The 27508-nt window shown below is 39.2% G+C and overlaps 1 protein-coding gene across 1 annotated transcript in view; it reads right to left on the bottom strand.

Moving 5' to 3' along the window:
* Nucleotides 1–27508, bottom strand: part of TANC1 (tetratricopeptide repeat, ankyrin repeat and coiled-coil containing 1) — a 331867-nt gene that overhangs the window by 170159 nt on the left and 134200 nt on the right. Inside the window, exon 4 of the mRNA XM_023730416.1 lies at nt 23603–23682. Coding sequence (XP_023586184.1) covers nt 23603–23663 — 61 coding nt within the window. The 5' untranslated portion in view covers nt 23664–23682. The remainder of the gene's footprint in view (nt 1–23602; nt 23683–27508) is intronic.

The following is a 27508-nucleotide window of genomic DNA, read 5'->3' as shown; positions in this document are numbered from 1 at the left end:
AGAAGAAATATAAAAAAATCGTAGTTAAGCCAGTATACACAATCTTTCACATGCCATAGATTATAAGGGGAAAATAATATACACAACAAAAAGTTAGAATGAAGTTTACTAAAATGGTGGTTTTTCTTAGGGGAGTAGGAATATCAATGGGTTTTTCCCCCATCCTTTTACATTTTCAGTTTGACATTTTTCTAACGAGAATGTTTTATAAAATACACATTATTTTCCATTAAACATTTCTTTGAAACATAAACTTGTATCCATCTCCTATTACTTCCAGAGGCTCCCCCATAAGCACCTATAACCCCTCCTCCCCCACCCCGCCCCATGGATACTGGTCAAGTTCCTGAGGTTCCTGCTCTCGTTAGCGCCTATATGAGTTTCCTGTGGCTGCTGTAACAAATTACCACGAACTTGGTGGCTTAAGACAACAGAAATTCATTTTCTCACAGTTCTGGAGGCCCGACTGAAATCAAGGTGTCAACAGGGAGAATCCATTCCTGGTAGCTGCCTGGCATTTTTGGCATTCCTTGGCTTGTGGCCACATCATTCCAATCTCTACCTCCATCTTCACGCTTTCTCCTCTGTGCATCTCTTATAAGAACACTAATCATTGGATTTAGGGTCCACCCAGATAATTCAGGATGATAACCTCATCTCAAGATTCTTAACTCAATTACATCCACAATAACTCTTTTTCCAAATAAGGTAACATTCACAGATTCTGGGGATTAGGATATGGACTATCTATTTGGAGGTCATCATTCAACTCACTACAATCTCCTTCCCCAGGAAGGAGGGCTCAGTTTTCCTTTATCCAGGGCTCAGTTTTCTTTTATGCCCACTGTTTTTCCCCAACTCACTTGGCTCAGATTTGCCCTTGTCCACCTGGCCCAAACTGCCCATAGTCATCTCTTTCTTAATGATGTCAAATGGTCTTCCATGTCAACTTTTCTCACTGTGAAGTTCTACACTGGCTTCTCACCACCAGACTAGCTTCCCTGCTACCAGTTCCTTACCCTGGATACCTCATAGCACTAAAAAGGTACATCACTGCCCTAGCTCTGTCTATACACTTTGACCTCTCTGCTCTCAACCTCAATTTTCAAATCAATTAATCCTTTTCCAGAAGGAGCCCTGGAGGTGCTTGGCTGTTAAGCGCTTGGCTGCTAACCAAAAGGTTGGCAGTTCCGACACACCCAGCAGCTTCACAGGAGAAAGACCTGGGGACCTGCTTGTGTAATGATTACATCCAAGAAAACCCTATGAGGCAGTTCTACTCTGTCATATGGGGTCGCTGTGAGTCTAAACTGACTCAACAGAACCCAACAAAAATAAGTCTTTTCTTAACATTAAGCTTCCTCAAGAAAAGCCAAGAAACTAAACCAAAAACCAAACCCATTGCTGTTGAGTCAATTCCAACTCATGGCGACTTCATGTGTTACAGAGTAGAACTATCCCATAGGGTTTTCTTGGATGTAATTTTTATGGAAGCAGATCACCTGGCTTTTCTTCCACTGCACTCTGGGTGGGTTCAAATCAACAATCTTTAGGTTAACAGTTGAGAGGAAACCATTTGCGCCACCCAGGGACCTTAATCACCCAAATACATACTCTTAATTTAACAACTATTAAGCCCTTTCTTCCCCCACACATCTGTCAATTTGTTGTATTGTGGCAACTTGTCTGTTGCTGGGATGCAGGAAGCTATGCTACTGGTATTCAAATATCAGCAGGGTCACCCATGGCGGACAGGTTTCAACTGAGCTTCCAGACTAAGACAGATTAGGAAGAAGTACCCCATGGTCTACTTCTGAAAAGAATTATCTAGTGAAAACCTTATGAATAGTAGCAGAACACTGTCTGATACAGTACTTGAAGATGAGACCCTCAGGTTAGAAGCCACTCAAAATACAACTGGGGAAGAGCTGCCTCCTCAAACTAGAGTTGACCTTAATGATATGGATGGAATCAAGCTTTCAGGACCTTCACTTGCTGATGTGGCACAACTCAAAATGAGAAGAAACAGCTGCAAACATGCATTAATAATCAGAACATGCAATGTACAAAGTATGAATCTAGAAAAATTGGAAATCGTTGAAAATGAAATGGAATGCATAAAGATCGATATCCTAGGCATTAATGAGCTGAAATGGACTGGTATTGGTCATTTTAAATCTGACAATCATATAGTCTACTATGCCAGGAATGACAACTTGAAGAGGAATGGTGTGGTATTCATCATCAAAAAGAACATTTCAAGATCTATCCTAAAGTACAATGCTGTCAGTGATAGGATAATATCCATACACCTACAACGAAGACCAGTTATACAACTATTATTCAAATTTATGCACCAACCACTAAGGCCAAAGACGAAGAAATTAAAGATTATTACCAACTTTTGCAGTCTGAAATTGATTGAACATGCAATCGGGATGCACTGATAATTACTGGTGACTGGAACGCAAAAGTTGGAAACGAAGAAGCTTCGGTAGTTGGAAAACTTGGCCTTGGTGATATAAACGACGCTGGAGTTGCATGATTGAATTCTGCCAAGACCAACAACTTCCTCATTGCAAATACCTTTTTTCACCAACATAAATGGCAACTATACACATGGACCTCGCCAGATGGAATACATAGGAATCAAACTGACTACATCTATGGAAAGAGACAATGGAAAAGCTCAATATCATCAGTCAGAACAAGGCCAGGGACTGACTTCAGATCAGACCATCAATTAGTCATATGCAAGTTCAAGTTGAAATTGAAGAAAATTAGAACAAGTCCACGAGAGCCAAAGTACAACCTTGAGTATATACCACCTGAATTTAGAAACCGTCTCAAGAATAGATCTGATGCATTGCACACTACTGATCAAAGACCAGATGAGTTGTGGAATGACATCGAGGACATCATACATGAAGAAAGCAAGAGGTCATTAAAAAGACAGGAGAGAAAGAAAAGACCAAAATAGATGTCAGAAGAGACTCTGAAACTTGCTCTTGAACATCAAGTAGCTAAAGCAAAAGGAAAAAATGATGAAGTAAAAGAGCTGAACAGAAGATTTCAAAGGATGGCTCGAGAAGACAAAGTAAAGTATTATAATGACATGTGCAAAGACCTGGAGATAGAAAACCAAAAGGGAAGAACACGCTCAGCATTTCTCAAGCTGAAAGAACTGAAGAAAAAATGCAAGCCTCGAGTTGCAATACTGAAGGATTCTACAGGGAAAATATTAAACAATGCAGGAAGCATCAAAAGAAGATGGAAAAAATACACAGTCACTGTACCAAAAAGAATAGGTCGATGTTTAACCATTTCAGAAGGTAACATATGATCAGGAATCGATAGTACTGAAGGAAGAAGTCCAAGCTGCACTGAAAGCATTGATGAAAAACAAGGCTGTGGGAAATGACGGAATACCAATTGAGATGTTTCAACAAACGGATGCAGCACTGGAAGTGCTCACTCATCTATGCCAAGAAATTTGGAAGACAGCTACTTGGCCAATCAACTGAAAGAGATCCATATTTATGCCTATTCCCAAGAAAGGTGATCCAACTGAATGTGGAAATCATCGAACAATATCATTAGTATCACATGCAAGCAAAATTTTAATGAAGATCATTCAAAAGCAGCTGCAGCAGTATATCGACAGGGAACTGCCAGAAATTCAAGCCGGATTTAGAAGAGGACATGGAACCAGGGATATCATTGCTGATGTCAGATGGATCCTGGCTGAAAGCAGAGAATACCAGAAAGATGTTTACCTGTGTTTTATTGACTATGCTAAGGCATTTGACTGCGTGGATCATAACAAATTATGGACAACATTGCAGAGAACGGGAATTCCGGAACACTTAATTGTGCTCATGAGGAATCTGTACATGGATCAAAATGTAGTCGTTCGAACAGAACAAGGGGATATTGCATGGTTTAAAGTCAGGAAAGGTGTGCATCAGGGTTGTATCCTTTCACCATACCTGCTCAATCTGAATGCTGAGCAAATAATCTGAGAAGCTGGACTCTATGAAGAAGAACAGGGCATCAGGATTGGAGGAAGACTCATTAACAACCGGTGTTATGCAGATAACACAACCTTGCTTGTTAAAAGTTAAGAGGACTTGAAGCACTTACTGATGAAGATCAAAGACCACAGCCTTCAGTATGGATTACACCTCAACATAAAGAAAAGAAAAATCCTCACAACTAGATCAATAAGCAACATCATGATAAATGGAGAAAAGACTGAGGTTGTCAATGATTTCATTTTACTTGGATCCACAATCAACACCCACGGAAGTAGCAGTCAAGAATCAAATGGCACACTGTATTGGGCAAATCTGCTGCAAAAGACCTTTCTAAAGTGTTAAAAGCAAAGATGTCACCTTGAGGACTAAGGTGCGCCTGACCCAAGCCATGGTGTTTTCAATCATCTCTTACGCATGCGAAAGCTGGACAATGAATAAGGAAGACCGAAGAAGAATTGATGCCTTTGAATTGTGGTGTTGGTGAAGAACACTGAATATACCATGGACTGCCAAAAGAACAAACTGTCCTGGAAAAAGTACAACCAAAATATTCCTTGGAAGCAAAGATGATGAGACTGCATCTCACATACTTTGGACATGTTGTCAGGAGGGATCAGTCCCTGAAAAAGGACATCATGCATGGTAAAGTAGAGTGTCAGCAAAAAAGAGGAAGAACCTCAACAAGATGGATTGGCACAGTGGCTGCAACAATGGGCTCAAGCATAGCAACAATTTTGAGGATGGCGCAGGACTGGGCAGTGTTTCATTTTGTTGTGCATAGGGTCGCTATGAGTTGGAACCGATTCAATGGCACCTAACAACAAGAAGAAGCCCTTTGTGTGTCAGACACCTTGCTAAACACTTTACATAACATTGTCTTATTTATCCATCCCATTCCATTTACAATATATGCTATCCTTGTCCCCTTGTTACAGACAAGGAAACTAAAGCTTAGGACGGCTAAGTTACTTGCCTAGGATTCCGTAGCCTATCAGTGTCAATCTGGAATTTGAACCTAGGTGGTCCTGACTTTCAGAGTCAGAACTCCTAATCATGGCTTTACACTGTACTGCATCCCCAGACCATGGATTGCTACCCAAGGTGCATAATGAACATGGAGCATTATTAGCTGCTTAATAAATTCTGACTGTCATCCACAGATAATTTAGCAAGTCACGTTTCTGTGAATGATAATCATCAGGAACATTCTGTCATATTGGACATGCTGACATTTTGGGGGTGGAAAAATAAGTAGAGGGAAAAAGACTTTAGAACAATACCACAACCAGTACACCACCTCCTCACTAACTACTCAAATCCAAACTCTGGCAGTCCCATCAGCAAAGCTGCCAACAGCCTTCATTACACGGGAAAGGGAGAAAATAAAAGAGGACTGCTACCATGTATCTTATTTCAATTGCTTACAAGAAAAATGTGATCTACAAACACTTCAGAAGAAATGCCTCAAAGTTTCTAGGCAGCATTTAAAGTTTCTTCCCCACAAAAACACATTCAAAATGCAATACAATCAACTCAGTTCACATGCCAGAAAGTTACAAACTAAATCAATTGTATATATGTGGCTACTTTATTAGGTTTTTTTCAGGCTTGTATTGGGGGACACAAAATGGGTGGAAAAGAACAAGATGATTTACACTTTCTGGGTCATTTTATTTGATACTTTTCTGCTCTACCATCACTACCACAAAAAAAAAAAATCATTGCTCGGTTCCCAAACCAGAAGCCTCAAAGACATGCCTGGTAAAATATCTTAGGAACGATGTCAATATTATGTCACTACAGTTAACCATATTAACATTCCACTCTAATTATGATTTCTCAGATATAAATGTGGAATATGAGCTCCATCTTCATTCATTCTATGAGGATCACTCTGGTTAAAGAGCCCTCCAACAATTTCTATGAAGCTGTATGTACATTAAACACTAACATTACACTCAATAGCTATTACTTTTTGTGCATCTAACTTGCAAGCATAAGCATGAGAATAAGCATATGTTGATGAGGAACCAGCACAAGCACAAGAACCCATTAAAATATAATCATCAATTATTTGGATCAAATCCTGTCTCTTTTGTTATTTCTGTAATGAAATCCTTTCGCTCATCTGTTTTTATACCTGTAGTTGAATTCATCTTTACAGGGCTGTTGAGAAGAGGGCTTAGTAGACAATGGGTGATCGCTTTCTCCAAGGAATTTTCAAAGTCACAAACACATGAGTCTGCAGGGGCTGGTCGGCAGTGGCCTTGGATAGGTACAGGAACAGCACCAACCCGTAAAAAACCAAACCTATTGCCGTCGAGTCTATTCTGACTCATGGGGAACCTACAGGACAGAGCAGAACTGCCCCATGGGGTTTCCAAGGAGCGGCTGGTGGATTCAAACTGCCAACCTTCTGGGCAGCAGCCGAGCTCCTAACCACTGCGCCATCAGAGCTCCAAAAACAGCACCAGGAGCTTTCAACATGGTCACCCACAAGTATTACCTGGCTAGAGTTTAAAAACTAAACAAAACAAAAACAATCCAGATGCTCGGATCCCCCTGGTGAGGGATTCAGTGGGTCTGGTGGGAGTTTAATTCGTCACAAATGCCCCCAGGTGAACAACCCAGGTTTAGGAATCACTGCATTAGACCACTACACTAAAGTCCATTCTTTTTTTTTTTAAATTGTACTTTAGGTGAAAGTTTACAGCTCAAGTTAATCTCTCATACAAAATTATACACACATATTGTCAGGTGACACTAGCTGCAATCCCTACAATGTGACAGCACACTAGGCCCATTCTTGTAAAGCCATGGTGAATACTGAATCACATGTGCACAACACCTTTGACTGTACATGTGCATGCACATGCATGCGTTTACATACTCATACGAACACACTTTCTCTTTGCAGATATAGAGGCTTTTGGCTTTGAATCCTTGCATTCAGCCCTCACATCCCTTCCCCCTTGAAGCAAACACATGCTCTGCCAGACTGTTCACAGCAATTGTCCCTACAGCACTTTGCTAAGGACATGCCTATCACCATGACTCCTTCTCCCTCCATCTGCACCAGATGGACTGGCGAGGGTCGTGTCTGCCACACAGACAAGTGAGCTAAGGAAACAAAAGTATCTGAGACACCACCCTTTACTAAAGCTTAAAGAAGCGTGTGAAGGGGCAGAAAGCAAAAAAGTCAGGATAATATAGAAATTACTATACATTATAGGAAGAGTAAAGATGTATACAATGCTCAATATGGTCCAGGCATTGTTCTAAGCACTATAACTCATTTAATCCTCATGACAACCAACAACCAAGGAGGTAAGTTGATACTAGTATCCCCATTTCACAGATGCAGAAAGGGAAACACAGTAGGGTTAAGCAACTTGAGCTGGGAAATGAACCCAATCAGCCTGGCTTCAGAATCTATGTTCTGAATCCCAAAGCAGTAGGTTTTGGAGACAAACTGCTTTCAAATTCTGGCTCTGTCACTTAAGTAACTGGGTGGCCTTAAGGTATTCTTTAACCTCTCTAAGCCTCAGTTTTCCTTTGCTATAAAATGAGAAAGATACTCACAAATAAGCTACTAATTATGTCACGTGTTTAAGTCTTATTAGTACCGCATTTTTTTCTCCCAGAAAGATTCATTTCCTGGTGAACTGTTGTGCACTTGCTAATTTCTTTAATATCATGAGTAAGAAAAAGAGAGATCTCCTACCCTTCCCCCAAAAAACAATTAGTATCAAAAACTCTTGATATAGATTTAGATGTTTATATGATTGTAAGGAGCCCTGGTGGCACGATGGTTAAGCACTCGTCTGCTAACTGAAAGGTCAGCGATTCGAACTCACCAGCTGATGTGTGGGAGAAAAGACCTCGTGATCTGCTCCTGTAAAGATTTTTTAAAAAACCACTGCCATCCAGTCTATTCCGACTCACAGCGACCCTATAAAGATTACAGCCTAGGAAATCCTATGGGGCGGTTCTACCTGTCATATAGAGTCACTATGAGTCGGAAGCGACTTGACGGCACACAACCAACAACATATGAGTGTATTTTATTTCCTTGCTTAATGGGCATTTTCCAAAACCAAGTATAACATGGTTAAAAAAAAAAAAAATCCCCACATCTTCAATATCATGCCTGAAGCTAAAAACAAAAACAAATAATAATTACTATGTGACATAGAGATTATCACCTTCATTTTACAGGCAAGACAACTGAAATTCAGGAAAATGAAATAATTTGCACTAAGAGAACTAGTGGGTACATCCAAGCTGGGATTCTTACCTAAGTTCCTTGAAGCCAAACCAGCCGAATTCTTATTTATCTTTCAGATGCTGCTCCCATAAACCAGACAGGATTTGAGGTACTGTTTGGGGAGCCTAATAACCACGGTAACAATTTAATCGATGGGGGGGAGGGGAAGCTCCCCAGAATCTCGAATCTTAGAGCTAAGGATGTAGCTCTAAGATGTTTTAATCAGATTAGCAGCATCAAAACTCACACACAAAGCAGACAAAGAGAGGTGACCTCTTTGAAATAATGATTTGTAACCTCTTGGTAAGGTTTCAACATTAAACTTACAGAGTCAATACAAAATCCTTCACATAATCCTACCAAAACTGCAAGATGACTTAGATGACTCTTCTTAGGCTTTACAATTCAAAATTAAACATGACACATATGTTTGACTTGCTTAGAACTGAGGTTAGTAAACCGTCAACGGTTAACCATTTAACAAAAGATTAAAACAGCTTTACTGAACCCGACAGAAAAATAGGTAAACAGGCAGGTTATAAAAAGAAATTTATATTTTTATTTACTTTTTTACAAATAATTATATAACATATACTATGTGTACGGGTTAAGCACTTTATAAATACAAACTCATTTAATTCTCCTATGAGCCCTATGATATACAGAAAGGTTAAAGTAACTTGCCCAAATTCACATTCTGGTAAGCTATAGAGCCAGAATACACACCCAGGAAGCCTGGGTTGTATGGCTTCAAATGGTCAATAAACACATACAAATCTGTTTGGATTCATTCTAAAGGCTTACATAATTAAAACGATGAAATATAATTTTTGCCTGTCATACTGGCAAAGATGAGACAGTATGATTATAATCTATATCAGTAAGGATGGAATAAATACGCATTCTTACATGTTGCTAGTGAAATTAAAAATTTAATGCCACCTTTTTCAAGGGCAACTTGTTAAAATCTAGAAAAATTATAAATGTACAAACTTAACAGTTTTTCTTACAATTATTCTCATGAAAGCATGAAAAGTTATATATAAAGAGGTTCACTGTAGTATTGCTTATAATGAGGATATATAAAGAGGTACAGCTTAGTGTCCATCAACTGAGGAATAATGAAGCAAATATACTATAGTCACTCAATTTAATATTGACCAACTTTTTAAAAACCTACGTATTAGTATGTGCTAATATAAAAAAAGTCTAAGAATCCATTCAATCAACAGAGCAATTTATACAAAAAAAAAAAAGTATTTAAAACTCCACGCAGGTTTGCTTAACGACAGATATATATATATATATATATACACACACACACACATGTCTGTGTGTGTATGTGTGAGCGCACACATGCATATGCATAGAAAATACCTAGAAAGATCACATAAGAAAACTGTTGACATTAGTTGCCTCTGGCAGGTGAAAAGGTAAGCAGAAAAAAAATGGAGATATTATCTTTATTTTTCTCTTAATACCATTCTACAGTGTTTTTTAATTTGTGTATCATATCTAACTGGAGCCCTGGTACAGCAGTGGTTAAGAGCTACAGCACAGTTCAAATCCACCAGCCACTCCTTGGAAACCTTACAGGCAGTTCTACTCTGTCCTATAGGGTCGCTATGAGTCCAAATCTACTCGACTGCTTTTTTTTTTTTTTTCTTTAAACGATTATTTAACTATTACACTTAGGCAGTTCGATGACTTAACAAAAACAAATGATTTCAAAATAGGTTAGATTTATAACAGTCTCGAGGGCACCAAGCAGAACTTGCTTTTAAAATATAGAGAGAAAAACAGAGGTATTACTCACAATGACTCAAGTCTAGATTAAGACCACATAATCTCAGAAATAAATATTTCTAGGAAAAAAAATACTTTCACAGGGGAAGAAAAAAAAAAAAAACTCAAAATAACCATCCCTGGAGACAGAATTGTAAATATAAAGGAAATTTACTAGCTAATATCTCAGGAATATGTTATCCTTTTTATTTTTACTCAGTGCTATACATAAAAATAGAGAGCCAGTCAGAGACACAGAAACTGAAATAATAGAGTCAAAAAGTACACTCTGATACCATCTTTGCTTTAGCTAGCTATATGACCTTGTGCAGTCGTCCATTGCCCCTTTTCCACATACCAGTAAACCAGTTACCATTGAGTCAACTCTGACTTATGGCAAGCCTATGTATGTCAGAGCAGAACTGCGCTCTGTAGGATTTTTAACGGCTGTTTTTTTCAGAAGCAGATTGCCAGGCCTTTCTTCTGAGGCACCTCTAGGTGGACTTGAACTTCCAACCCTTTGGTCAGCAGCTAAGTGGTTAGCTATCCGCACCACCTAGGTACTCTGTTTTCCACACAGTCTTCAAAAAAGGAAGAAACAGAACTCAATTTCTAAGATCCCTTCTATATCTAAAATCTTTAATTTCACTATTTTACCATATTTTTGAAAAAGAATTCCTATCTATAATAATCTTAGAATATGCAGCTATGGATAAAGGTTGTACTTATACATGCAACAATTTTATTAAGGAGATAACTGCTAGAACAATCCCTGTCTGCTGTTAGAACTCACCAGGAGTCAGGCTTCCAGCACATCTGCCCACCGAGGAAGCAGGAGGAGGCAGTGAAGACTTTTTTTGGCTGCACACAGAGGCAGAATGCTGTCAAGTACCGTGGACAGCCTGATGACTCATTTTAGTTGGTTTTATGCTTTTATTCTGATTTCTATATAAAATAAATTTCTTGACTATAAGCCAAACTACCAGATCTCTAACCTTAGCACAAACATGAAATTTCAATAACGCAGGGAAACATTTTTAGTGATCTAACATAGGTAGTTTCACTATTAGTAACCTCATTGAAAATTCTCCCATGAGTGACTATTAGAAAATTCCACTACTATGTATCAGGGGCCACTCTAGGAAAAGAGAAGAATCAGGCTGATGAGCCTCTTAAAAGATTCTGAACAGGAAAATGTACAAAAACACGAAGAGGCAATCATAGAAGAGGAAATATAAATGGGCACTAAATACTTAAAGAGGTCTACCAACCTCAAAGAAATGCTAACTAAAAACGAAACAAGCTATAACCTATAAAATTGGTAACGATTATCAAAATCCATAATATACCCAATACTAGTAAGAGACACACAAGCAGGCATGCTCATACACTGCTTACACAGGTACCGACCAAGATGACCTTTCTGGAAAACAAACTGGCAAGAGGCGCCAAGAGCTTCTAACAAGTTCATCTTTTTCACTATTTAATCCCACACCATGGAATTCTACTCAATGTCACGGTTATTCTACCAAAATAATCAAAGACTCACACAAACATATGTATTTTTCAGATGTTTTCCTTTTTTTTTTATGAATGAGAAAATATGGAAACAAATGTACACACACACAGAGCAATGCCATAGATCACTTCTGTGTGGCCTTTCTAGCCATCGTCTTGTAACTACCACCCAAGTAATTAGGCTGGACTGTGTGATAAGATAATTGTGCCCCACCAAGGGGATTGGTCAGTTTTGCCTTAAAAGAGACAATTCCAGAGCAGAGAGGAGAAGAACCTACCACCAACAAGGGAGGAGAGACCTGCAGGAGATGACACAGTAGGTTTCCCAGCCCACGGAGCAAGTGCCTTTGGGCAGAGACTGAGGACCAGGGAGAGGTATGCCTGCAAGCATGGCTGAGAAGAGGCTGTCCTGATGGAGGAAGTGTATCCTTGAGTGTTCCTAAGCCTGAACTGTAACCTGTTACTATCCTAATAAACCCCATAATCGTGAGTATGGTCTGTGAGTTCTGCATGGCCACTGCAATGAATTACTAAACTCAGTAGAGAGTGCTATGGGAGGGACGGTTGATGTCAGAGTTCGTAAAGATGGCGGAGAGAGGAGGCATGTCTGACCTCTGCCCCATAGGAATCAGCCTTGAGCTGTTGATCTTGATTCTCCTTCCCCCTTGTGACATTAGAGGAGGTCAGACACTGCCCCCATGCCATTTTTACACACACAAAAACTATAGTATGCTGATACAAGGAAACATTATACATTTTTCAAAGATACAGATATTAAGCAAAAAGGATTAAGCAAAAGATACAGAACATCCTGTTTCTTTTTCGTTCTTACCAGTATTTTCCAAATTTTCTACAATGAGCATATACCATATTAGGCATTGAGCAATATTTTTTCACATTTTTAATTTTCCAAAACCAAAATGTATGCTACAGTTAATGGTATCTTGAAATTGCTATCAGCCAGGCAGTAGCTGGGACACGGAGGTCATGTCTGTGCATGTGCAAACCTGGGTCATTACATTTGCTGGAGAGACTAGACAATAGTAACCTCTTCGAGGTTTCTGTGAGCAAACCACTTGAAGTCCACTGTGGAAGGAATAAGCGCTCTGGATTTTGTCTGAAGTTTTCCATTAAAACCTCCTTTTGAGATTATGGAAGGGATGGTATCAAACTTGTTGAATGGATGCCTGGAGCTTGGAAGAAAGTTCTGGAGGAAACAGGGAAGGACCCAAGAAATGCTAATCACCAATGCTCTTAATGGTACAGATGATGATGTAGTGTGGAGGAACGTGGGTATTGACAACTACATAAAAAAATAATTCAGGAGTATCAGACTTTGTATACAAAATTTTTAAAATACCTTAGACAGTTGATATGGAACACTTGTTGCCGTCAAAGTGATTCTGACTCACAGTGACCTTACAGGACAGAGAAGAACCGTCCCATAGGGTTTCCAAGGAGCTGCTGGTAGATTCAAACTGCTAACCTTTTGGTTAACAGGCAAGCTCTTAACCACTACGCCACCAGGATTCCTTCCTTGGAAAAGAGGTGATTAAAAAAATAACTTTTAAGTAAGTCTAAAAGAAACCTTCATTAAATATAACAAACATTCTAAGTGATAAAGTATTGTGTCAGTTTCACTGACAAGTTTTTTCTTTCTTAGTAGTACAAAAGATAATGGTAGGTTTTATAATCACTGAAATATGGTATCACACTTAAAATCAGAAGAAAAAGAAATGTACGAATTTACTAACAAAAATCTAAATATTTTGAACATTTGGTATTGCAAAGAAGTTTGCTGCATAATCTTAAAACTTACATAGGGGAATAAACAACCCCTCACAAAGAGATAAGACATTACGGATAAACTATAAAAGGCCTGGTGATCTACTTCCGACAATTAGCCAATGAAAACTTTATAGATCACAACAGAACACTGTCTAGCTTGTTTGCTTTGGACATGTCACCATCAGGTGATTGTGAGGATGACGCAGGACCAGGCAACCCTTTTGTTCTCTAATATAAGGTCTCCACGAATTGGAGTCAACTCCATGTAAGCTATTGATTGTTCTACTGCAAATTAAGTTTCCTTTTGCATTTACACACACACATATACATATATACATACACACAAAAAGGGATCCAAGTAAATACATGTTAGTGTTTGAGAACTTTGCCATATCTTCTAGGGTGACTTCTGGAGCCCTGGTGACGCAATTGTTAAGACCTCAGGCTGCTAACCAAAAAAGTCAGCAGTTCGAATCCACCAGGCGCTCCTTGAAAACCCTATGGGGCAGTTCTACTCTGTCCTACAGGGTCGCTATGAGTCAGAATCGACTCGACAGCAACAGATTTGGGTTTTTTAACCAAGGGTCTTAATGGCCATAAAAGTGGAAGATCCAAAATGAGTCTTAAACTTCATCTTCCTCGCAGTCCAGAACTTTCTCTAATTATGCCCCTCACAGGAAACAGGGAGTTCCAGACAGACCTGCTTGGTCCTTGATAAGAAGGCACACATGATAAAATCTCAGTAAGCATTTGCTCCCTTCATTTTCTAACTCTTTCATCCTTCATACTTCCCTAAAACATATGGGAAAGCTACAAACAGGATAGGGAACAGGGGCCTTTCATATAAAGACCTTTATTAATAAAGAATAGGTAAAGATGAAACATCTCAGAAACTTTATAAAGTTCAAAACCTATCCCCAAAGTGCTTGCCAATTTCTGAAATCCCTATAACCAAAACCTAAACCAAACTCATTGCCATCAACTGGATTCTAACTTATGATGACCCTATAAAGACACAGCAGAACTGCCCCACAGGGTTTCCTAGGCTGAAATCTTTACTGAGGTAGACTGACACATCTTTCTCCCATAAAGCAGCTGGTTAGTTCAAACTGCCAACCCTTTAGCTAGCAGCTGAGAGCTTAACCACTGCACCGCCAGGGCTCCTTGAAATCCCTATAGCAAAGGAAAAAGCCATTCAGTTTAACTTCACAGGTAAAGATAAAATGCAAGTACCTGATATAAGCTAAAAGGTGAAAAATTATTTTCAAAGTATAAGCCACCATATAGCAGATGAATGACTCAGAGCTTTCCCAGTTTTGTTTTGGGGAAAACATAAGGTCGGCAGAAGGGCCTTTAGTAACCAAAGTGGATGGCACAGTCAGTAACTGGAGATAGTAAGTCATGGAAAAGAAGTGGCTTCTAGAATGTCACTTTTTTGTCTAAGATCAGTCCTGCTTTCTCTTCAACAGGGAAAGCACAAGAAGTTTTAAAGGGTTTTTGTTTATTAAGGCATCGCACAGTTTTCTCAAGAAAGATAAGATTTACTGAATATCTAGCATAAGCCAGATATCAAGCTTGACATTTTTTTCAGAAAAGTTCTCTTCTTTTTAATTCTGACCACATCCTTGTAAGGTAGATGAGAGAATTTAAGAAATTTGCCCAAGGTCAAGTTAACTGGGAGATGGTCAAGCTAGGATGTGAGTTTGTGTCTTTTAACTCTAAAGTCTGCTTTTCTAGACTTTGCAACATGTGTGGGGGACAACAAAGAAAAACTAATGAAGGAACAGATTAAACCACAAGGAGAGCATCCCCAATCCTACTAAAACCAGCCTGGTTCCCATTCTATGTTTAAATCATATCCTAATATTTTGCAGATTTTGTTTAAATGCCCTGGTAGAAGTATCTTTAGACTGAATTATTTCTGCTTGTTTTGTTACTTGGGAAACATTTTCAGAATCAGTTAACAACAAGCTACCAAATATCCATAGCTCAGCAAGACAGTCACTCCACTAAATTCCTAAATAATAGTCTACAACCACAGAAAATGGGCAATGCAGCACAGAATAATCAAAAGCAGCTTCATATTTTCCGGATAAAACAAAGCATCGTTTGTAGTGAGGCATTTTTAGAAGTTACTACTGAAAGCCAGACTGCAGCCTGGAATGGCTTAAAATCCAAAGTTGAACAATACATCAATGGCTTTTAAACTTTAGAAGCCAACAGCTTCCTTTTACTCCAAATTCAAAGTGAAGGATTTAGATGCAAAGCTAACAGATTAATTCAACAGACACACAAGCTTAAGGACTATTCAATGCCTTAATTAACACCATTAGAAGTATATTGAGCCAACCACCTGGGTTTTAACTGATGGAAAGGTGAAGGTCAAATGTTTTTTTAATAACTGCTTCAAATGAAGCCTTTCTGCTAAAAAAAAAAAAAAAAAAGAACACATAATTAAGCTGAAAGGAAAAGACTAATAAACAGTTATTATTTTGGCATATTAAGCAACTGTTGCTTAATCAGTCTACATTTTAATTGAGGCAGTGCCACAATTAAATGTTCACTCAACTTTGCTCTCCTGCCCCAATTTGGAGCTACTTCCAGACCAATACCAAGCAACTAGAGAGTCTAGGGAAGGCAGAAGGGACTCACAGAGACAGAGGACCAATCCCCTCTAGGGAAGGCAAGAGGCCTCATCTAGCTAATTCTTTCAGAACAAGATCACTATCTCCAGGGTTAAAAGAAAAAAACACACTACCAACTGTGAACTTTTGTTAGAGCATACATTTTAGAAGGAATTATGTGTCATTGTTTAGAGATCAACAGGAAAAAAAAAAAAAAGCCCAAAAAACTAGCTGAGCCATTTACTCGTTTTATGGACACAGCTATTATAACAAGTGGTACTAGGTATCTGAGCTCTGTTAGTCTTTGAAGGGGAGAGGATCTGCCTAATATCCAAGATTGAAGACTTCTCCATAACACACTTCTTGGTGGAAGGTAAGTCCACCTCACCCTATAGAAGCTAAAAAAATTCAGATACTTTTCCAGCCTCTTTTGCATCTAGAACCCAGGCATGTGAACTAGGCTCAGCCATTCATGGCGCACCTACACCACACGTAAAGAATTATCCACTGTGTCTTATTCTCTCTGGCTGACTGTTGGTGGTAATAAATGGCTTCCAGAGGCAGCACTGGCAGCAGTGGCCATGTTGCTGACATCAGCAGTGCAAACAGCAGCATTTAACACTTGGTGGAGGTTTGCAGTCTTGTCCTCACGACCTCTGTGGAGTGATTTGGGGTAATGGCTCTGACTGAGTTGTCTCCCTTTGATCCTGCCCCCAACCAGGCCTAATCTCCTCAACAAATTCCCCCACTCCTTTTTATTTTTTTTAGGAAAGGAGGGGAGGGTAGTAAATAAACTAAAGTAGGTTTCTGGTGCTTATAACTAAGGGTCAGTGGAAAGAGGGAGACCCTCAATGAAATGGATTGACACAGGAGCTGCAACAATGGGCTCAAACATAGCAACAACTGTGAGATGGTGCAGGACCTGGCAATGTTTTGTTATACATAAGGTCCCTCTGAGTCGGAGCTGACTCAATGGTGCCTAACCACAACAACAACACAACTAAGAATGCTATCTGATACCCAAGCATATGCATATCCTTTTGCACAAGTAAACCGACTCAATTCAACAAACACTTGTCAACCCTAAGTGCCAGAAACTGTCTTTTAATGACGCAGAGGTAAAGGTCAAATGTTAAATAAAATGCTTCAAACTAAGCCCCCGTGCTGAAAAAAAGAATACAAATAATTAAACTGAAAGAAGACTAATAAACTGTTTGGTTATTATATTGGTATATTAAGCAACTGTTCCTTAATCAGTCCATATTTTAATTGAGGCAGTGCCACAATTAAAAGTTTACCAAACTTTGCTCTTCTGCCCCAACTTGGAGCTACTTCCAGGCCAATGCCAAGCAACTAGAGAGTCTGGAGAGGGCTGAGCACTGGGCAACAGAATGCCAAGATAAACAAGGCCTTGTCAGTGCATCCGAAGGGCTCACCGTCCAGAGTGGGAAGGAATCATCTACTAACTATAGTACACTGGGATCAGGGCTGTACCAGGACTATGAACCAAAGATTACAAACCGGAACCAATAAACATTCTAGTTCTAAGGGGTCGAGGGTGCCACGAGGATTCGAAGAGGAAGTAAAAGCATCAATACTTTCATTCAGTGGTCAAATAATATTAAGAAAGGGAGACGTGCAATGAGAGAGGATGGAGTGAAAGATGACTGAGGTTGCTGGCTCAAGGGAGATGCTGAAAACCAGGAAGCCTGAGGTGGGCCTTTGCCTACCTCTCTAGTCCTCTTCACATATCCACCACCACTGTCTTTCTCACCCAGCTCACTGTTACTCACACTTCAGGTTCCAGAATTTCTTCAGAGATACCTTCCTTGATGCCTCTTCTCCCCTCAAATTAGAGAGAGACTTAACTACACACATCCCCAGCATCCTTTGATGCCTTCTGTGACACTTATCATACTCAGAACTATGTCGTCTAATTCAGTGGTTCTCAACTGTGGGAAGGGGTGATTTTGCCTCCAAGGGGAAATTTGATATTTGTGGTTGTTATGACTTGGGGGGTGGAGGGTTTACTACAGGCATATAATGGGTAGAGACCAGGGATGCTGCTAAACATCCTATAATGCATAGGACAGCCCCACACACAAAGAATTCATTAACCAGTCCCAAAATGTCAATAGCTTGAGAAACCGTGGCCTAATTCACCACTGGCCCCAGAATTGAGCACTCTGTCTGACACACAATAAATGATGAATAAATATTTGTAGAATGAGTACCAAGGAACATCTAAACTGAAACTACAGCAACTAAAATAAGGCCTTCTGCCGGAACCTAGCTCCAAATTAACAGCCTATGAACAGTTTTTAAAAATAAACTTGACACCTAAAATGAATAAACTTGCCACACCAACTTAGAGCTCCATTTGCTAAAGATGAACAAACATTTGCCTCTAAGCTTCCTAGGAGCTATAGCAAAGAAACTAAAATTAAGAGAAAGATGAATTTCAAGAATGACATCTGTTTCTCCACTTTTCATGTATACTAGGATCGAGCAGTTAAGAAGAAAACATAATGTGGATAAAATTGATAATGAAACACAGGTTTCTAACACTGTAAGAGAAAGAAATTATACAAATAATGAAATAAATGCTATAGTATTAAATTGGAATCAGAAGCATCACTGTGAATTCATGGTTTTTAGTTTTCTGTATCTATATATAGATACTGATCGATACATAAAAGTGTGTGTATGTATATACTTGCATATATTTCCTAGCTTGTCTACTGAGAAGGCCTAGAAACAATGGCACCCCAGTAGCAACAAACGTAACTAGCAACCAGCGCTTGCTTTCTAAGTACCATTGCCAAACGAAAGGAGCCAGAGTTGATTCCAGAGCTGAGGCAGGGAAAGCACAAAGATGAGCTTGAAACAACTTGTAGTGCCACAAGGTAAGAAACTGCTAAAAAAATTATAAGGGCACATCAAAAGGACATAGGGACCAATTTAAAGGAGCTCACAACGGACAAATCTGGGACAATCTGTGCAACAAAAAAAGGAAAAGAAGAAAGAATGACACTAAGAAATTAGATCTGACAGAATAAAATAAAATCTCCACAGAATTAAAAGTTAAATAAGTATAAATGGAAGAAGAGACAACTCTTCCAGCAGAATTACTGCTAATAAATGAAGAAATGATGAAAACAGAAAACCGCCATTTCACAAACACTATAGAAAAATAAGTTTCATGCGAGAAACACTGATGCGTGCTAAAATTAATGGATGAATGTATGATGAGAAACAAAGCATTTGTGTAGTCTCAAAGTATCCCTCCACAAGAGGCTTATCAAAGGGAAAAACAGTAACAATTACAATTGAAAAGCCTGACAGACACCACCTTAATGAAAGGATCAAAGTTAACATCACCAGTAGCAATGCGTATCAACAAAGGAACCCTGGTGGAGCAACGGTTAAGTGCTTGGCTGCTAACCCCAGGCAGTCCAAACCCAAAAGGCCTAGTGATCTGCTCCTGTAAAGATTACAGTCTAGGAAACCCTATGGGGCAGTTCTACTTTGTCATATAGGGCCGCTATGAGTCAGAATCAATAGCACACACCACCACCACCACCACCACATATCAACAGCATGTACCCTCGATAGGATGAATTGAGAAGGATACAACATTACTTCTGTTAATAATGCAGAGCCTCAATCTAACCATGAGAAAACATCAGACAAACTCCAACTGAGGGATATCCTACAAAACTGGCCAGGACTATAAAAAGTATCAAGATCATAAAAGACAAAGAGAGCCTAAAGAATTGTTCCAGGTTAAAGAAGACTAAGGAGACATGAAAATTCAGTGCAATGTGGGACCCTAGATTGGATCCTGGACCAGAAAATGGACATTAGTGGGACAACTGGCAAAATTCAAAAAAGGTCTGTATATGAGTTCATGGTATTATATTAATGTTAATTTTCTAGTTTAGAGCATTGTCCTATCTATGATTATGTAAAATAGTTACATTAACAGAAACCACATGAGGGATACGGAGAACTCTTACCATTTTAGAAATTTTTTTGTAAGTCTAAAATTATTTCAAAATAAAATTATACATTTTCTCTTCCAGATGAATTTTAAAATCAACTTGTTACACTGTATTTTAAAATAGTTGAAATTTCATTAGGATTAAATTGAATACATAGATAATTCTGGAAGAATTAGTCACTTTAAAACAATGTATCTGCCCATTCAGGAATATGGTTATTTCTTTCCATTTATTCAGGTCTTCTTTTATGTCCTTCAGCAAAGGCTTACAATTTTATTCAATATAAGACTTCTGCATTTTTTTAGGTTGATATTTAACATTTCTGTTGCTATGATAAATGGGACTTTTTTCCCCTTTTCACAAGTGTGCTGCTGTACAGAAAAAACATTAATTTTATATGTCACTACTACATCCACCGTAAACTCTTATTAGTTTCAGATTTTGATATCAGGATATTCCCAATGCTAAAGTGCAGTGATTATTTAATTTTAAAATAAGAAACAGTTTAATAATAGTAACAAGAAAGTTTTCTGATAGTAAAGGTCATTTAAAATAAACATGCAGTAGACCGTTGTAAACCTCTGGAGAGCTTCAAAATAAAGATAGTGCCTCATTTGTTTATTTTAGATCAAGGACTTAACAGAAGACCAGGGAGAGAAAAAATAGATGCCCTTGCCTGGACCTCGCCCCCACTATGGTTTAATACTGATTTTTGCTCCTTCAGTCCTAACTCAAGGTCAAGAGGACTTGAATGTACATTTCCAAAAAACATTTTTAACATTGCGTTCTCCAACATGCTTCTATAGCCTCCAGAATCCAGAAAATACTTCTTGCCCAGCCATAATAAGCATTTCCTAGGGAAAAAGGCATAAACGTTTTTAAAGAAAGTTTTGCTAATTCTTTAGCATTCACTCAATGACTTTCAATTATTTAATATCTCACTGTGAATATTGTAAATATCCTTATAAACATGTAAGTTGAATTTCAATACCTGTTAAAATTTTACCAATAGTTTAAAGTATATACAAGTGGCAGTTTCTTTTAGGGATAGGGGTTAAGGGAAGACAACTTTTTAATACTTTTGAAAAATTCTGTCTGTTTTTTGAAGAATACAAAATTGAACTGATTGTATTCTTCAAATTCTCAAAATAGGTTTAACACAAAAGCAGAGTTCAAGATTGTTTAACGGTGATTTACCAAGGCTATGAAAAGCTGAAGTCAATTTTTTAAACAAATATTTCCTAAATTTCTATGATTGCAAGTTCAAGTACATAAAAATCAAGTTTCCTTTGTCTTTGCAACAAAGCTTGGTTTTAATTGGAAACAGTAGAACAAAATTTTTCCATATTGCGGGAGATATTATTACCCAGTTTCAGAGCAGTCTCACTAGATTACCAGCTTCAATTTACAGAGGAACTTAGCTATGATTTACTGGACTTACATAATGATAGTTGGCATAGAACTCAACATATGAATGGTTAAATACCAAGTATTTTCACCAATCATCTTATGATATAACTTCATCAAGATTTAAAATTCCATCTGCTTTTTTCCCAAACTAATTCAACTAGGTTCTAGTTAAGAGAGAAAAGGCACATACCATACAGATGTTTTATGAAAAACGTTCCCACTCCTTTCTCAAGTTGGTCTGTATTAGTGAAAAGCCATAATGTGGGAATTATTATGAAGAAAAGATTCAGAAAAAGCAGTAGTTGCTCTTAAAGACCAAAGGGGGAAATAAACCCCCCAAAATCACGTGTTTTGAAATTGGAAAAGTTTCAAATGAAAACTGTGTTCACTGTCTGGACTGTCTGAAAGACACGGGTGTCTAAGATCATTAATAACTGTTGTTTCACATGAGTCTGGCTCTGGTGAAAGAGAATGTCCGATCTGTTGTAGAAGACTCTGTGAAAGAGAATGTCAGATCTGTTGTAGAAGACTCTGTGACTGACGAGGAAGTTTTGGCTTGGAGATCCTGCCCTGAGACCCTGGGGAGTTGCCAGCCCCAGCCCTGACCAGCAGCTTAGGATCTAACTGTATGCTGGAAACTACAAGGGCTTCTAAAGAAGCAAGTAAGTTCCTAGCATGAACGTCAGATGAGTCAAAACTGGGAGGGGAAAAATTTTTTTTTAAACAGCTTTCAGACAACTAATGAGAAGGAAGTTTTGGCCTTGACCCAGCAGAGGGTGAATGTTCCCCTGGAAAGACATTATGTGAACTGATGAGAAAATTCTCCATAGTAACAATTCTAATTATTCAAAACTAGGAGTTGTTTCTCTAAGGTTAAGAGCTAATGTGGTCCTCCTGTTTAGTATCATTAAAAACTGGTTTCTTCTTTTCTTTGTATCTGCTTACCCAGGCATTAATGAAAAGCTTATAGCAAAATCTTCACAGCAATGTTAGGAAATAGGTTCTATTTTAGGGTGAGTTTGCTATTTTGCAGACTTAGTTTAAGGGAAAATCAGTAATAAAAATTTTACTGAGTTTCCATATAACCAAAACGTTGTGGCAATCCATTTATTCTTCTACAGAACTACTGAATTAAAAGAGTTAACTGTAATTCAGTGACGTTTTGGCAATACACTTATTTTAATAAAATTAAAACTCAAATGTTATTTGATACAGGGCATATACAGTAACTCAGAAGTCAGAGTATTCAGCCATTCCCCAACTACTCTGGATTAACATGAGTTTACATACAGTGAAATGTCATATTTCAGGGAAATCAAGCCATGCTAACAGATTTTTATGGCTCAATAAGAAGACAATACTTAGTTTCTTACATGAGAAATAGGGTGTAATATTCAGCAGTAACCAAAACAACTTACAGGAGTTTATCGCATGGAATTCAATGTTATTAAGAGTAACAATGACCACATACGCACCAGAACTCTACAAGTAGGAATGAAATCCTAGCCAAATTAAGTAGCTCTCGTCATAATGAAAACTAGCAGTCTGGCATTAAGTAGGGGTACACCTGTTATGGGTAAAATTTGATACTCAAAAAGATGAGGACCAGTCAGCCAGCAGTTGGTAAAACATATAAAATGCAATCTCATATGGGAAAAGGGAAAGAGCTTTCTAGAAACCAAATTCCTGAGCACACCTGCTATCCCTCCATGTCTGTAATTTTGACTGCTTCCAGATCTGAATAACCTGTTAAAATTATGAACCTTAAAAGTTTCCTGGGGGAAGGATTTGGTTCAGAACCCAAACTCAATTATCAAAGTTACTTTTCCTGTGAAAGCTCAGAAATGTATTTAGACCTTAGTTTAAAATACATATACATGTAATTGATATCACTAAATTGTACACGTGAAAAATGTTGAATTGGCAAATGTTGCGTTATAGATTTTTTTACAAAAAGGTAAAAAAATATGTATGTACATATGTGTATACATGTATATACACACACACACTTCCATCCCACCAGTTTCTCATAGCTTCTGGTATGCTATTTGTTCTAACCTAGATCAACCTCTCTGACCCATCCCAAAGAAATGAAAGCTGCCCAGCTTGGAGTGGGATCTTGCTGCCCAATGTCCACCACATTTGCTCAATTCATTCTTGTATACATACCTGTTTCCTTCTTGCTTCCCTTTCCTCCCTCTCGGCTCTTCTTCAGAACAGCCTTTAACATTTTCAATGCTTTTTTGCTTCTAAAGAGAAAAAAGGAGGGGGGTGGGGAGGAAATAAAGGTTGTAAGCTGGAATATAACTTGAATACTGACACAGAAGGTAACTTGTGTTCAAACAAACAAACTGCTTAGGATAATATAAAGGTACCTCGAGTTTTACATTAATTTTCTACTATTAAACTAAGAAGGGAAACTGAATGCTGAAGACACAAGAAATGTTTTATAATGTTTAATGAAGTGATCAGAGTTCACTGTCTTGTTATAAAAGATAAAACACACACACACACACACACACCAGTGCATTCTCAACATTCCACATCTAATTAAGGTTATGAGGCTAAACCTGGGCACATTACTGTAAGATGTCTGGCACAGGCTTGCGGGTCTCCCAACCCCAGTTCATTAAGAGAACAGTAAACCACGGAATCTAAAAAATAATGGTTAGGAAGGAATCTATGTGGTTAAAGGCATGTTTTACAGGTGCTACTAATTATATAACCACAAGGAAAACATTTTGTAAGTTATTGGAATGAGTATACCTTATAAGTATTTGCAAAATAAATACAGTGGGAACACATTTGAACCCTTATGTCAGGGACCCAACTTAAACAGCACCCACTACAGTAGGCTTTTACTACATATAGTTATGACTGGGGGCACAGGGGGCTGGAGAGTTAGGTAGAATAGGTCTGTGGCATTATACCTGAATCCTTTTAATACTGAGCTGTATTTTTTTTAAGCAGGATTGTACTGAGCTTGTAAAACAACACAATTGCCCAGGCCTAAGATGAAACATGAAACCATCTCGACAGCAAGAGAAACAGACAAAAGGATCATTATTTCATCATGAAGTTAGTCTCCTTTAGCTCCTTTCTTCCCTCCACTAATTCAGATGGGATGGATGGACAATCCCGAACAGAAACAAATCTGAGACTAACAGCAGTGGGTTGTGTTACCCATCACATCCGTGCTAACACACTAAGAGAAGAAAGTAGAAGACAAGTTGAACCTGAACAGGCAAGAAAGAACAGCGAGCGGGGGAGGAACCTACCAAAGATGGTGGCTTAGTAAGACACACCATACCATCCCTCTTCAACAAAGACCCAAGAAACCAACTGAAACAGATGCAGATAACAATCCTGGAAAGGAACCCAGAACGTCAAAAAGGAAGGATAAAGAATTGAATTGGATGCTGACTGGAAGAAAAAACTGAATGAATGCAGCGAGAGAAAAGTGACAAGGAATGAAGGGGCTCTGCCAGCTGTCCCAGTTCAATGTGGCCATCTTGAAACAAAGCCATTAGTGACCCCGGGTGAAGAGCATGACATTCCCATAAGAGACAGAGAAACTGTATAAACACACCTAAAGAGAAGCAAGGTGAGCAGATCATGATTGGATCTAAGGAAGGAAAACTCAGAAAGGAGGATGAGAATTCCATGGATCTAGCCATCCACAGAGCAGGAGGGAGCCAGGATCCAGAGCCAGTGATCTACACGCAAGTGGCATGCATGAAGCAGTGGATGAGCAAAGTATCGGCGGGAGGTCACCCCCAACCAGACTCCAGACAGCCCCTGCCCCTCCTCTCACTTGGTCGAGGGCAGGACCTGAGTGTTGACTGAGGTGGACAGGAAGTGCACAGGGACCAACGTGTGCTAGGCAAGGGGACACGTGTTCCCTCCCCCTACCTTCCTGATGGAATGCAGAGGAGGCTCCCATACCCCGGCCACCCTGCCCAACCAGAGACCATAATACAGGCTCCCTCTCCCCCATCACCCAGCCCTGTCCATCACCACCCCCAAACCACCCGAAGAGGTCAACAAGCATGTTCCCATGCTCTCATCTAACTCCCACTCGAACCCCACCGACCAGGCGAACGGTGGTGACCACGTGACCAAGTACATGCCCACCCACCACCCACTCCCCCACCAGATGAACAGTGGGTGGTGGCGAACGCACACACACATGCCTGCACCCACCACCCGCCTCCAACCTAGTGAGAGGCAGTGACTACGTGACTGTGCGTGCACCCATCCACGACCCACTCCCTCCCTAAACCAGCAGGAGACAACAACCACGTGACTGCACCCCAATACCCATCTGCAACACAGCAAGAGGCAACACAACCACATGTACCCCCCCGGCACCCTCCACTCCCAGAATCGACAAGCAGCAGAGGCCGCATGAATGCACCTGCCTGCCACACACCCACTGACACGGCAAGTAGTGGGCAAATGTGAAACATGCACACACGTGCCCACCACCCATACTCCCCCGACCAGCAAGTGGTGACGTCTGCACCTACTATTCACCTGCCTCACTCACCACACCCCGTCCACTTGGCGAGTACCACTATACAGTCAGGTACCAGTGGATCAATGACAGATGGCGGACAATGAGCACCAAGCCCACCCTCACCTGCCCCGCACGACCAGCAAATAAAGACCATCACGCACACTCCCAACTGCAGTACTACTCACCTGGAAACAGGTGGTGAGAGCTCCACAGTGGTGCCAGACTAGTGACCAGAGTAGTATGCCCATCCTGCCCACCCAGATATATTAAAAAAAAAAAAAAAAAAAAAAATGCTGAGTCTGCTTATGTACAACCAAACACCTTGTAGGGTTTGGTTCCTTGGTTTGGAACTGTGCATGTAGAAATTTTTGAAATGGAGTATCTTTGGCTATGTATATTTTCAAAAAAAAAAAAAAAAAAAAACACTGAGAGAAGCAAACATCCAATCAACAAACAAATACAATAACACATTAATGCCTCGAAGACAACAGACAATTTGAAGTCATATAAAGAAGTAGGACAAGATGGCTCAAGCAAGTGATCAAAATGAAGGACCAAAAAACCTTCCTGAGGAAGAAACACTATCTGATAAGGAATTTAAAAGACACATATAAGACTCTCCAAGAGACCAAGGAAAATATAGACAAAACCAAGGAAAACAAAGACAAAACGCTAGAAGAATTCAGGAAAACAATATAAGGACAAAATAGACAAAAGAAAACCATACAAGAACAGCAACTAGAAATCCAGAAGATTAATAAAATCTCAGAAATAGATAACTCAATGAAGAACACAGGAGTAGAACTGAATCAATGGAAGACAAAGACATAAAAGACAAATCCCTTGATAGTAATTTGTTTGAGGAACATTCAGAAAAAAAATGAAGAAAAATGAAGAAAGCCTAAGAGTTATGCGGGACACTATCAGAAGGAATTATTTACGTGTGATAGGAATTTCAGAAAAGGAGGAGACCAAAAAAAGCACAGAGAAAATTTTTGAAGATTTGCCGGCATCAAACTTCCTGAGTATTATGAAAGACAAGAAGATATCTGTCCAAGAAGCTCAACGAACCCCATACAGGACAAACCCAAAAAGAAAGTCACCAAGACATATCATAACCAAACTTTCCAAAATCAAACACAAAGAAAGGATCCTGAGAGCAACTCAGGAAGAGCAAACTGTCACCTACAATGGGAAACCAACCAGTCTCTGATTTCTCAGCAGAAACCATGTTGGCAAGAAGGCAATGGGATGACATATATAAAACTCTGAAAGAAAAAAATGCCAACCAACAATTACATATCCAGCAAAATTGTCCTTCAAATACAATGGCAAACATTATAGACAAGTATCCTTTGTGAATATAGACGCAAAAATTTTCAACAAAATTCTAGCCAACAGAACTCAACAGCATATCAAAAAATACATCATGTAAGTGGTATCTTGGGTGAAGGGTGAGACAGTACACAATACAGGGGAAACTAGCACAACCTGTACAAGGAAAAGTCATGGAAGCCCCATAGACACATCCAAACTCCCTGAGGGACTGAATTGCT

This window comes from Trichechus manatus, unplaced genomic scaffold (genome assembly GCF_000243295.1).
Source record: "Trichechus manatus latirostris isolate Lorelei unplaced genomic scaffold, TriManLat1.0 scaffold00036, whole genome shotgun sequence".
Taxonomy (NCBI): Eukaryota; Metazoa; Chordata; class Mammalia; order Sirenia; family Trichechidae; genus Trichechus; species Trichechus manatus.
This window is presented reverse-complemented; position numbering and strand designations above follow the sequence as displayed.